This window comes from Pavona decussata, unplaced genomic scaffold (assembly GCF_977016875.1).
Source record: "Pavona decussata unplaced genomic scaffold, jaPavDecu1.1 SCAFFOLD_64, whole genome shotgun sequence".
NCBI lineage: Eukaryota > Metazoa > Cnidaria > Anthozoa > Scleractinia > Agariciidae > Pavona > Pavona decussata.
The window spans coordinates 6,682,221-6,694,910 of NW_028145484.1; the positions used below are offsets into that span (position 1 = coordinate 6,682,221).

Consider the following 12,690-nt stretch of genomic DNA (forward strand, 5'->3'; position numbering starts at 1 on the left):
CGTCTAATTTCTTTCCCAATCCCCTGCTCGATGCGATCGGAGAGGGGACGCGAATGAAGTTTTAGCTGGGATAAAAAAAGGTATGTTCTGGAATTAAACCGAATCCATTGCATTTATTCGGTTTGCAGACCTATATTAGCGTATCGTTGAAGTCGTTTGTTACCGCGGGATTTGGTCGATAATATTTGCCATGTCATGCTCGACATCTGCGACATGTCCTTCGATCTGTCCACACGCAGCACACGGATACCACTGCAAACTCTCCGGATAGAGTGATTAAAAAAAAAGCCTTCCAAAGTGAAGATTTATTTGAAGCGAGTGTCGTCCTTCAGACGTGGACAGCAAAAACGTACTGAGGTTTTCGAAAACTATGACGTAAATGGTACATATGGACAAGCCGAATGAGTGTGAACGCCGAGATTGGGTCATTCCATTATTTATCCGCAATCCCCCCTCCCCCCTTTGGAGGCCATATGTCCAAACTAGCCTGTCTGAATCTAGAATTTGGAGTGTAAGGGAGGTGTTGGAAACAGGTATTTCAGCAAACATGAGGGTGTTGGAATCACAATGTCTGAATCATTTTTTCAGTAATAGGGGTTTTGGAATCACTTTTTCAGTCATGTGTAGGGTGTCAGAATCACCCTTTCAGTCATCCGTAGGGGTGTCGGAGATAAGAAATGGCTACATCGAGAGGTGTTGGAATCTGAAAAAAGACCTGTCCGAATCTTGCCTTCCATATGGGGTGTGAGGATAAAAAAATGTAATGACCCATTCTAACCCCTTTTGAAGGAATACAGGGAGTATTTTCTAGCACCGAAGGTGCTCACATGAACGCCTGAGGTGCAAGCCTCTAGGGGGGTATGGGGGTATGCCCCCCAGGAAATTTTTCAAATTTGGTTTCTCTCAAGTGGCATTTCCTGAATTGGGCGTGTGGTATGCTATAAGATCTTTATTCTTATCACAGATATGTTTGGGCTTTTCTTTTGTTAGGAAAGTGTAATATGTAACGTTTTATGCTCAGATGGTAAAAGCAATTTTTTGCCTTGTTTTCAGAATTTCATGATAAATCAGAAGAATCTGATAAAAATCGGGAGAGCGGGAGGTAACACATCAAATCGGGAGACTCCCAATCAAATCGGGAGGGTTGGAATCTCTGTGAATGGGACCAGACGAAAATCAACCAATAGGCCTTTTCCGAGTTGCTGTGGATCTCATTATGAAAGCAAGGTTAAGTGCAAAAGCTTTTCAAATGAAAATTAGTTTTGTTTGCATATAAAATTTAAAAACTTTGCACCTAGCCTCACTTTCATAATGAGAAGAAGATTCATTCAATTCGATTAGCAGACGTGTTTTTTAAGGCAAGATTTTTACAATTATGGGCTTATTAAAATAATTAATGTTTTTTTTTTCCTATAATTAATTTTTGCAGAGTTTTGGCTAGTTCTTGATGTTGGTTATAGCTACTTGTTCTGCATCACAGTATCAAATATACAAAAGTTGGGTAATTTTAGTCCACATTTGAGTGCATAATGTCGCTTTGCATTGGAGTGGATGTTGGAGGAACAAACACTGATGCTGTAATACTCAGAAAGAAGGAAGTGCTGTGTTCGGCAAAAGTTCCAACGACAGAAGATGTCACTTCAGGTGTTACAGAAGCTATTGGATCAGCATTACAGCAGCTTCCCCATGAATATCAGCCAAATCCAGTTCAGTATGTGGCAAGGGTAAACATTGGCACTACCCATTTTGTGAATGCAGTTGTACAAAGAAAAGGCCTTGCCAAAGTGGCTGTACTGAGGTTATGTGGACCATCAACAGTAACTGTACCACCCTTGTGTGATTTTCCTGCTGACCTGAAGAATGTTATTGGTGGAATGCACTTTTTCCTTAATGGCGGATACCAGTATGACTGCTCATGTATCACTGATGTTGATGAAGAAGAGGTGAAGATGATTGCTGAAGAAGTGTGGAAAGCAGGTTGGTTTTTCTTTGGGAAAGGGGACTGGAGGATATGAACTTTGTACCCTTATAAATCTTAAATGCACCCAGTCACTACCACCTGTAATGATTGCTTATACATACATATATAAATGTTATCTATTTTGATTAACATTTTGGATAACTATAGCCAAAATAATTATGGACAGCTATTTTGAAGTACAGATACTATTCATAGATGCTTTTGGCTGTAAATGGCCAGGATCGAAATGGATTTGCACTTGAAACTGTCACGCCTATGTTTTCAAGCTTTTCTCTGGTGTCTTGGATAAAATTTTTGTCAATAGATCTTCCTTTGCAAATTCAGTTGATTTCAAAGCAGTGAAAAGTCTGGAAACAAACATTCATCATGTATGAAAAAGGCATTAACAGCTTTAGCAACATTTTTGAAATGGGATAACACACTGCCCCATAGCACATCCATAATCTCCATAGTCACCAACTCTCCTCTTCATATCTGTTCAGTTTCCTTAAATTATGAAAGGTCACAGTGAAAATGATAGAAGGTCCACTTACGTTTTTAGGACAGTCATTGTTTTTTTTTTTTTTAAATTTAATCAATAAAGCAGCTGTGTGTGTAATCAAAGTGATATTCTAAAATTTAGCTTTGCCTAAAAACAAGGATTACAGAGCACAGTACAGGGATACTACTGAACAACAGCATGACACTAGCCATCATTTTACTATTCACTGCAAACGTCTCCCAATTTCCATTAACTCTGAAATGCAATCTTAGTTTCTTGCTTCTTTCTTCCATTCTCACCCTCTATCTTCAGCTCCCACCAAGAGTTTCAGGATTTACATGTAACACATATATCCATATAGTCTCTACTGTCAGCTCATGGAAGGTCTTTGAGAACTCAATGGTTGGTGCATGGGTGTCTGAAAAACAAGAATTTGTAAAGGAAATTATGAACTCAAGCTAAACTGGAATTTCCAGAGGGGAGGGTGATATTCTTCTGACAGTAAACTAATTATTCATGCAGTGTAAGGGTTAAAAGTATGGATAGTTAAATTCTGGAATAACATTCTAATTATTTGTTTTCTATTTTTTCCTAAATAACTTAGGAATAAAAAATATTGTGATTGTTGGGGTGTTCTCTCCTGCCTCTGGCCGGCAAGAGATACAAGTTGGTGAAGTGATCAAATCTGTGTACCCAGATGTGAGTATAACACTTTCCCATGAGGTGGGCTTGATAGGCCTCCTGGAGCGTGAAAATGCTTCTGTTCTCAATGAAAGTCTGAAGCCTCTTTGTCAGCAGACAGTGGAGGCATTCTGTGAGGCTTTAGAGACAATGGGTTTGAGGTGCCCATTTTATCTCACACAGAATGATGGCACTATAATAAGGTACAGTCAAGATTCAAACATTTTTATTGTTATTGTTATTGCAGTACTTTTGTCCTGAATTTTACCGTGGCTGTGACACACGTGTCCCACAACAGAACTTCAAATTTAAGATTACAGACTAACAGTAATCAAAGGGATTAGAAGAATGCTAAAAATGGTCACACAAATTTGATGGGTGAATGGCCGTAAAATGCGTTACACGCCACTAACGTACAAGTGACAATTTAAAGTTGAAGCGGTAGCATACATGCCCGCTATGAAATTAACGACTCGAACTGTTAATTAAGCAACTTTAGCGCGCTGAAAACAAGAGCGCAGTCATATTTTGTTGTTTTAAAGTGCTGAAGAGACAAGACATCTACCAGTTTGCACATTTGCATCAGGCCCAACAAACTCAATGCGAGGAGCAGCGTTCCTGTCTGGAGTCCAGGATGCAATTGTCATTGATATCGGAGGAACAACCACTGATGTTGGCGTGCTGAAAGATGGATTTCCAAGACAAGCATCCACCAGAGTAAAGGTAAAATGATGACCCAAGCCTAATAAATAAGTCTGAGTAAAGGATTAAATTAAAGTTTATATTTAGAAAATCTTTATCAGTGTGTTTTGGGACCTTTTCCATTTGAATCCTTAGTGCACCTTTTTGGGGGGATTCTTTTGATGTAATTTATTCATTTCTGTGTATTAGATTATATTAAATTTTATAACCTGTTCCTTGTACATATTTCTACCCTAATGACTGCAGATTGGTGGTGTGAATACCAACTTCCGCATGCCTGATGTACTCAGCATTGGCCTTGGAGGTGGATCAATAGTACAAAACTCACATGTTAGTAATCTGGATATTCAGATCAATCTGATGTTTGACCATATCATAACTATCACTGTTGTATATTACATGAAAGTAGTAACCTAGGCAGAGAGTATTATGGGATTAGAGTTATAAAGAAAGCACATGGTCAACTAGTTGTGTGTCTTTCTCTGGGCTAGTTTTATGACTAGCATATTCCTTTAATTTATGTATTAAGAGGATACGACAATCACAATCACATCATTGTTAGTACCAGTTGCATGTTAGCATCAGTTGTGATCACATGTTTTGCTTCATTTCATGTTTCAAATGACATCACAATCATTACAAATTAACAACTTTTTTGTTGATAGATGTTTTTTTTTTCAGTCATGCAGTGCACAGGCATACTCAGTAAAAGGAAATCTGAGTTCTCCCAACAGGACTCAACCTATGACCTTCCAATAGATAAAATTATTACTAGCTTGGATGCTCTACCACTGAGCTACAGGCGACTTGAGGGAACTTAGGCTATTAAACTAGGTTCATGTAACAAACATCCTGCACACTGCTAGGATTTGAATCTTGATTTGTAAAAAAAAAAAAGTGTGGCAATTAATGAAAGAAATGTGATGTTATATTTTAAGCCTGGCGAACAAATCCGAAAAAATACATCAGTCTATGATTTATTGACCAGGCTTAAATATAATATAAAATCACAATGTTTTCTTTCCACATTTTTGTTGTAGTTACAGTTGTACTATGTTTACAAAGCATGTCACTGTGTTGCAGATTGGGGTATCTGTTGGGCCCGCTAGTGTTGGTTACAAATTGACTACGGAAGCCTTGTTGTTTGGTGGAAGCACCATGACTGCTACGGATATTGCTGTTGCTTCTGGTTTGTGTGACAATGTTGGAGACAAGGAAAGAGTGAAGTGTATCCCAGATGAGGTTCGAATTGGAGCACTGGAGGAGATGAAAAGAAAGATTGAAACTGTAGTAGATCGAGTCAAGGTATTTTCTACCCAGGGAAAGAGGAAAGGTACTCCTTCAAATTTTTGCCTGACCTGGTTCTCCAAATCCTGACCCCAATTTCAGACCAAAATATTTCATTTACCCATACCCGTTTTTCAGCCTTCCAATAAAAAGTGTTTAATTCTATACCCATTTTCAGTTTATCAGGATGAAATGTATGAAAAGCCGTACCCTTTTGGTGGCACAATTACCTATATAGATTATACAAGGAACTACCTCCCCATCCCCCTGAGGAAATTGTGACATGAGTTTCTGAGTTCAGCACATGTCTCAACAGAATCAAATTCTTCCAAAGAAAAGCTCAGGGAATGTTTCTTCCCTTATTATAATAGCTCAGTGGTGAAGACCATCCAGTTATCCTTGTTGGAGGAGGAAGTATTCTAGTGGATTTGAAACCTAGCAAGCCTGAGTCAAAGACACTGAAAGGAGCTTCAGCTGTTTTTTGTCCCAATCATTATCAAGTAGGTTTTTTGTTAGATGCACTAGACTGATGAGCTGCAAAGGCACCTCTTCCCAGGAAGATCAACAAATGTAAAGGCCTGTTTAAATGGTTTCAATGTTTGCTTCAACATGAGTTCAACAATTTATTGAACCAAATTCTGGGGTGTTTGAACAGGTTGGTCAACATTGTTGAAAGCGTGTTGAATCAAATTTAAATTGGTTTAAACTTTTATTCAGCATCGATTCAACATTTCTTTTGCTCTTCAGTGAAAATATTGAATGGCATTGAAGCTGTTTAACTGACACTCACTTCAACATTTATCCAGCATTTACCCAGCATGTTGAAACCATTTAAACAGGCATTAATTTATGTAACTACCGGCCCTTATGTAGTTAAGGATATTGGTATTAACTAGAGAAAGTCCAGAGGAGAGCTTTCAGAGTCACCCTAGGCCAGAGGAGAGGAGAGATGAGAATTGCTGTGCTATCTTATCCTGGTCTGATCTACTTAGACTCTACCCTGATTGAATGTTGCAAATTGGTTTTCACCTCAAACAATCCTGTTTTCAATCGAGAGAATATTTCTGTGAATAATTACTAATAGCTTTGCAATGCACTGAGGAAGATTAGAGGATCATGTAGAATCCAACCAAGAGTCAGATATATACAAGAACAGTTAAGAGCTTTTTGAAACCGACTGTCAGGTTGCTGGCTTCTACAGAGTTTGCAGTTGCAGTCTGAAGACTTTTGCTGCAGTTTGTAATTATGATTAGCCTCAGGTTTTTAGCCTTACTGGTAAGTTATTTTACTAGGTTTATTCCTTTCTCATTCTTTAGGGAAGTTTTTTTACATATGGTCCTCCTCTTAAATCCTTTTGAAGGCGTTTTTATTGTAATTTTAATCTTGCAAAGCTTTGAATGAACTTATGTGTGTTTTAGTGTGAGGCTAAAAATTAGTTCATGTTCATCCTGCCTACTATTAAACAACTCAATAATAACATTTATAAATTTCTGTGTAGGTTGCAAATGCTGTTGGTGCTGCTTTAAGTAAAGTCAGTGGAACCTTTGATCAGGTGATTCCAATGGACAACACAACCCGTGAAAAGGCTCGCGAGTATGCTGAGAATGAGGCGCGTAGAAGAGCTGTTGAGAAAGGAGCTGATGAACAAACTTTGGAAGTTGTTGACATGATGGAAGTACCTCTAGCATACCTCCCTGGAAATGCTACTCGCTATTATCTCAGAGTTGTTGGAGATTTAGCAGAACCCAAAGCTCAAACCCTGGAGGAATTGCCAGCGCAAGGTAAACAAAAGGATTCAACATGTTTGTTGAATGACTTGTTCTTGTTTTTGCTAAAGCCAGTGCCATGCATGCAAGCCAGGCTTTAACAACATATTTGATACCAGTTTAAGAAGGTGATGGTACTCTAAACCAACAACTCATCTTACATAAATGGAGATATGTCAAAAACAATCTTTGTTCAAGCAAAGAGAAAAAACCTTAGCTCAATCAGTCTAATTCAGTACAGCGCAGTCTCTTCTACTGGATTATAAGGCTGGTAGTCCTTTTCCAGTGTTGTTTTTAAAAGCTGGTCCATGGTCCACTCCTCCGCTGCGGAAAGAAGGGGAACACGCACAAAGCGAGAGGACTGCGGGGGAAGGAGACATGGATGCTTGTTTTCCTTGTCACCACTCACTTCCCGTGGATGCGATAGCCCTTCCCCTTTCTAGCGCCAGCTGCCATGTGGGCTGATGTAGATTGGCTATTTTCTGCCTGAAGCTGTAGATGTCTCATTAATTACTGGTTATTGTTAAATAAATGCAAGAACGTTTTTTTTTTTTTGGTAAAAATAATTGTTATACAATTACAGGAAGTTAATGACTGCATTTTTGTGCCCCCACTTTTCCTCTAAACTGCTCCTTAAGCCCCATTTACGTTTCGTAGCTGTTTTCTTCTGGGGCAGTATGCCTCCCAGTATCTTTCGAACGTCTGTTAAGTCGTTTACCGTTTCCTTTAACATTACACCCGTTTTCACAAACACTTACTACGTTCTTGCTCTAGTTTTTCTGGCATAAAGTACACTTTCCAGAGGTGAACTGACGGCTATTTTTTATATCACACGTCTGTATCTTACAAGTGGACGAGTACTTTAAAAAGCATATTCCCCCAAGAGAAAGTGAAGTAGGAACAGATTAAGAAAACACAAAAAGTTTAGCAGCGTTCAAACTTAACCGTCTACCGACAGAAGCCGTTCACACGTCTGAGGTAGGAAAAGCCAGTTGAACTTGTGTTCGTTTCTACACACAGTGACAGTGAAAATGTTGCCACTTAAGCGGGTTTGTTCGTCATATCGGTGTTTCACTGTTTTTAGTTTCAAACGTAAAAATATCACTTCACGTTGAAAGAATTTAGTAACTCTTCCCTTCCAAGCTGTGGTGACATCACTTCAATCAGAAGGTGAAATCTAACCGGCTGAGCGACACCTGCTAGACTTTTGACGAATCAAGTTAATTTTAATGTAAACCTCTCCTTTTATTTATTTACTGTTAGCAACATGAGTGTTCTGTAATTATCTTAAGATACAGAAAGGGAATCGAGAAGAAATGAGCCAACCAAACGTTCCTCTTCAAGTGGAGTAGCCCCTGCCTCGGTAGAGCAAGCGTCGAATATAGCAGAAGAAGAAACCATCGTGTTTAGAGATCCTTTTATTGATCCAACTTCCGGGGACTGGATTCTGAACGAATTTGATGTCAACTGCATCGCAATCGGAGCAGGCATTATGGGTTGCGGGGGAGGGGGCAGCCCCTACCTTGGGAGATTAAAAGCCCTGGAGCTTATCAAGAGGGGCAAGGAAATCCGCGTTATGCACCCTAAAAGGTGAGCCAGTCATGATTCTAGCAGTGGGGTCGATGGTGGCCATAGTTAAGCTACTGTGCACTCGAAGTCAATCTGATACGGTCATACATGTGAACTTCCCGTTAGTGACCACTCAAAATGTCAAGCCAACGTTGGCGCTTACGGGTGGTCGCTTTCGAGAGTTCAGATTCCAAGGTATCTAAATGTGTCTTTATCAGCCTGCTGAGATTCTAGCCCACAGAGGCGATCAGCAACGCCACAATTGTATTATGTGCAGCCTAGCAGAAGCGTTCATACTTATCAACGTCGAACAACCAAAGAGTTTCTAAGATATCGATATTGTTGCACCAGCATATATTATGTTGGCTCATGAACATTCTCCAATGTAGTGACATCGAATCATGTTCGAGTTTTTGTTGCAGGTTAGGTTCAACTCCTGAGCTTACTGGAGCCGTGGCCGTCTCATGTTACATGGGCGCGCCAGTGATTATTATTGAACGACTGTTCAGCGGTCAGGAGTGCATTTCAGCTCTTGAGGCTGCTGCAGCAATTACATTCAAGCGCAACCAAGTCATGGAGAGAGATACGGGGGATGGGATAAGGGAGGCCGAGAGTATCCAGGACTTGATTAAAGCTCAGGTACTGGTATTTAACAATCTCAGTTAATTCAGTCAAAGATAGACGAACTACTTTCTGTAGAGAGCTTAAAATTATATCAGCTCATGCCAAGGATCCTCCTATCAAAAAGGAAGCCTTCTCTTAAGGCCAAAAATGAATCATCGATGCAGAGACCAGTAGCCAGGAAATTTAAAGGAAGTGACAGTTATCCAACCGTTACAAGCTATAACACAATACCCTGTCTGATGTCACCAGCCATTTTTTGCACGGATGAGCTTACTCATGAGCACTGCACCGGCATCGCAGAGGTCATGGGTTCGAATCCCGTTCAAGCCTGAATTTTTTTTTCAGGCTTTCTTTTCGCAACTGCATAAGTTGCGTACTAACTGCGAGGATCTTTCTTCTATTTGATCTTTCATCCGCAGTTCAAAATATATGTTTCATATATTTACATTTATTTGAGCTTACTCAGTTGTCTGGGACGGCACAATACCTTGTTTACTGTGATAGTCATATTGGAAGGCGACGGACGAACATTTATTGTAATACAGAGTCTCCAATTGGGCATACAGAAGGAGGGACGAACGGTCTCATTGATTGAGAACTCCATTTTGTGAGGACGCTGATAACGCTTTTCCACTGAGTGTAGTAAGACCAAATCCAAAGTAGTTAATGTAGCTAAACACAACAGATGTAAACACCATGATGAACCAATCACAATACAGCGCAAATACATGGATGTAGCTTGCGAGCAAGTCACGATTGATTTAAATATTTGGTATTATCAACTGACCTGATAAGGCAGTTGGGCCACCGTAACTGAAGAGATTCGAGAGCCGACTTTTTGAGCGTTTACCCTTCCTCAGAATGAATGCTTGTCAGCTCAGTTGACTGATACCAAATATCCATTTCCACCGACGCTGTATTACGGTTTCTTGGTTATGGTTGGATGTGTCATTGGTTGAGAAAGGACGCGAGATTTTTAAAACCAATGAATCCCAGAGAGCCATTAAACAAACCAAACAAAATCTGAATTTCTTTCAACCCTTAATTGAAAATGGCTGTACTGTTTTAAGAATTTTTACTGCTTCTTTTCTTACAGCCTAAATCCTCTCAGAAGTGTGTCGCTTTAGTTTGTGCTGAAATAGGCGGCGCTAACTCCATTGAACCTCTAACGGTTGGTGCAGAGCTTAAAATGCCGATTGTAGACGCAGACTGCATGGGCCGAGCCTTTCCTGAGCTGCAGATGTTTTTGCCGTTTGTTTATGGTTGCCCGCCATACCCTGCGGCCGTGGGAGACGAGAAAGGGCATGTGGCTGGTATCACGTATGCTGATACTGCAAAGCAAGTGGAAGACTTCCTCAGGCGGAAAACAGTAGACATGGGGTACGTCTAAATTTGCATTTTAAGCCTTTACCAAAATGTCAAAAGACAACGGCACGTTAAAGCCCCAGACAAAGGTAAACACAGGGCTTCAAATAGCTCCAGAGTAGACTGTAGAGCTCATTAGGTTTTGTTTCTGTTATACTTCCTAGATGCCTGGCTGGCTTATCCTTTATTCTTGACTGGAAAGATGTCAAAGACAAATGTGTGTTGTATTCTCTGAGTCGAACCTGGCGCCTTGGCAACAATGTACTTCGTGCAAGACACAACAAAACGTCTCCTGTAGACAGCATCCTTCAACACGAGAACGGCAGACATCTAGCTACAGGAAAGGTTTGGCAAATTTTGTTCGTAGCAGTACCATATATATCATGCGAGATTAACCCAAGAAACCTAGGTTTTATTTATCAAGTTCAGTTGCGGGCTTGTCTTGCTGATTCTTACCCATAATATCAACTGACACGGTCTGCCTTGAGCTTTACTGCTTTTATAGTCACAGGGGAGGAGGGAGGGGGTTAGTTGGCTGGATGTGAAATCGTGAGGACTGAATAGAGTTATTTTCAACTGAGTTTCGAACGTGATAATCCTTTCTCGACCTATTGGAAGTAACATAAAAGCCACTCCAGCGTAACTTCCTCTCACGCGTATCGCTGCACTTCACAGAATTTACACCAGTTTTATACATTTGTTTAGAATTCTCATTGGTTCATTGGGTCGTTTGCATTTGTTTTGATTTGACAGAGTAACTATTTTTGCGGCAATTCCCCCTTTGTGAATGAGCTGATAAAATCTTTGTTTTCAGATTGCTGATGTGCGCCGTGAAACTAAAGGTGCTTTCAACTGGGGACGTTTGACCATCGAGGGTTCTGCGCGATTCAGTGGTGTTGGACTCAGCATTGAATTCCAGAATGAGAACTACGTGGCTTTCACCTCTAATCCAGATGGCTCCAAAAATATTTTAGCAACCGTGCCTGACCTCATATCTTTAGTGGATGAAGACACAGGGGAACCAGTCACGACAGAGGAAGTGCGTTACGGTTTGCGAGTCGCTGTCATTTCTATGCCCTGCTCACCACTGTGGACTACCCCGGAGGGATTGATAACTGTCGGACCGGCAGCCTTTGGGTATCAAGATACTGTTTACACTCCTGTGGCTGCATACAAGGAGCACCCTCCCCTTCCCAGACATTGATTTGTTTTGTTGTAAACCAATACACCTTTATCACTCGGCGGCCATGTTGAGTCTCAGGAGAATAAAATGCTTTGTTTTTGCACCTCAAGCGTTGCACTGAATCCGCGTCAGGCCCAGGCTAACCGTGCAAAAACAAAGCATTTTATTTCCCCGAGACTCAACATGGTCGCCGGGTGAGAAGGGTCTATAGGATGAGAAAAAGAAACAAATGTTTGGTTCTATCAACAGAGTCGATAAGCTGATTAGGCCACCGTAAAGAGATTCGGGCGCTGACTTCTCAATCGTTAGCCCTACGTCAGAGCCAATCAACCAAAAATTTGTTTCCACTCCCCACGCAGCACCACAGTTTCTTTAGAAACTAACCCCCTTTTCCGTTAGAAATCGAAATAGATAAAATGGCTTTCGTGCAACGAAACAAAGCCAAAAATAGCGATAAAATCTGAGTATATTGTAATTTAATTCTAAATCGATATTATCTTGAACTTTTGGCTTAGCAATGCAAATAACTATTTTAGGTTGTATTAAATTAAATGATTATTGCAAATTAATCATTTTTAAACTGTAAGCTTACAATGCAAATAATTATTTTTGGATATTGTAAAGCGCTCTTGATTAAATGGAAAAAGCGCGATATAAATTTATCCTTTTATTATTACTATTATTATTATTTGTTTTAATAAAAAATATAAAAATACCTGTGCATTAGAAGGCACGCCAGTCAATGCCTCTCGGCCTTTACTTTAACACTTTTCTTTCTTAACCTTCAGGTTAAAATAAGCTTTTGAAGAGAAATGAACTCCTGAATTAGCATTAACTTTGTAAATCCTAGATGAATAATTGTCAATCAAACTTCCAGCAAGCTTTGTTGTTATATTTGGTTATTAGTAGTAGTATCATATTTTTAATTTAAGTTATCAATGATGTTTATTGGTAAATAGTCTTGCCGGTGAGACTCAAATAAAATTGTTATCTTGTAACGCGTAAAATATATTTTTCTTTTTGCAGTAAATGTGCTGACGAAAGAACAAAA

The 12,690-nt window shown here is 39.9% G+C and overlaps 1 protein-coding gene across 1 annotated transcript; it reads left to right on the top strand.

Annotated features, from left to right (window-relative positions):
- The first annotated feature begins 21 nt into the window (after positions 1–21).
- Positions 22–12,637, top strand: LOC146478807 (uncharacterized). The gene is made up of 13 exons (XM_085112438.1): positions 22–80; positions 1,430–1,977; positions 3,067–3,346; positions 3,686–3,866; positions 4,092–4,175; positions 4,929–5,150; positions 5,504–5,632; positions 6,631–6,913; positions 8,191–8,488; positions 8,890–9,106; positions 10,188–10,471; positions 10,621–10,801; positions 11,271–12,637. The coding sequence occupies exons 2-13, from the start codon at positions 1,530–1,532 to the stop codon at positions 11,658–11,660; spliced, it is 2,997 nt and encodes a 998-aa protein (XP_084968564.1). The 5' UTR covers positions 22–80; positions 1,430–1,529; the 3' UTR covers positions 11,661–12,637.
- Positions 12,638–12,690: the final 53 nt, after the last annotated feature.

What these genes read in the sequence shown, in the direction of transcription:
- LOC146478807 (XM_085112438.1), top strand. Translation starts at nt 1,530, where the DNA reads ATGTCGCTTTGCATTGGAGTGGATGTTGGAGGAACAAACACTGATGCT. An exon ending in AAGCATCCACCAGAGTAAAG is followed by an intron (nt 3,867 to 4,091) that starts GTAAAATGATGA and finishes TAATGACTGCAG; the next exon opens with ATTGGTGGTGTGAATACCAA. An exon ending in AGGACTTGATTAAAGCTCAG is followed by an intron (nt 9,107 to 10,187) that starts GTACTGGTATTT and finishes CTTTTCTTACAG; the next exon opens with CCTAAATCCTCTCAGAAGTG.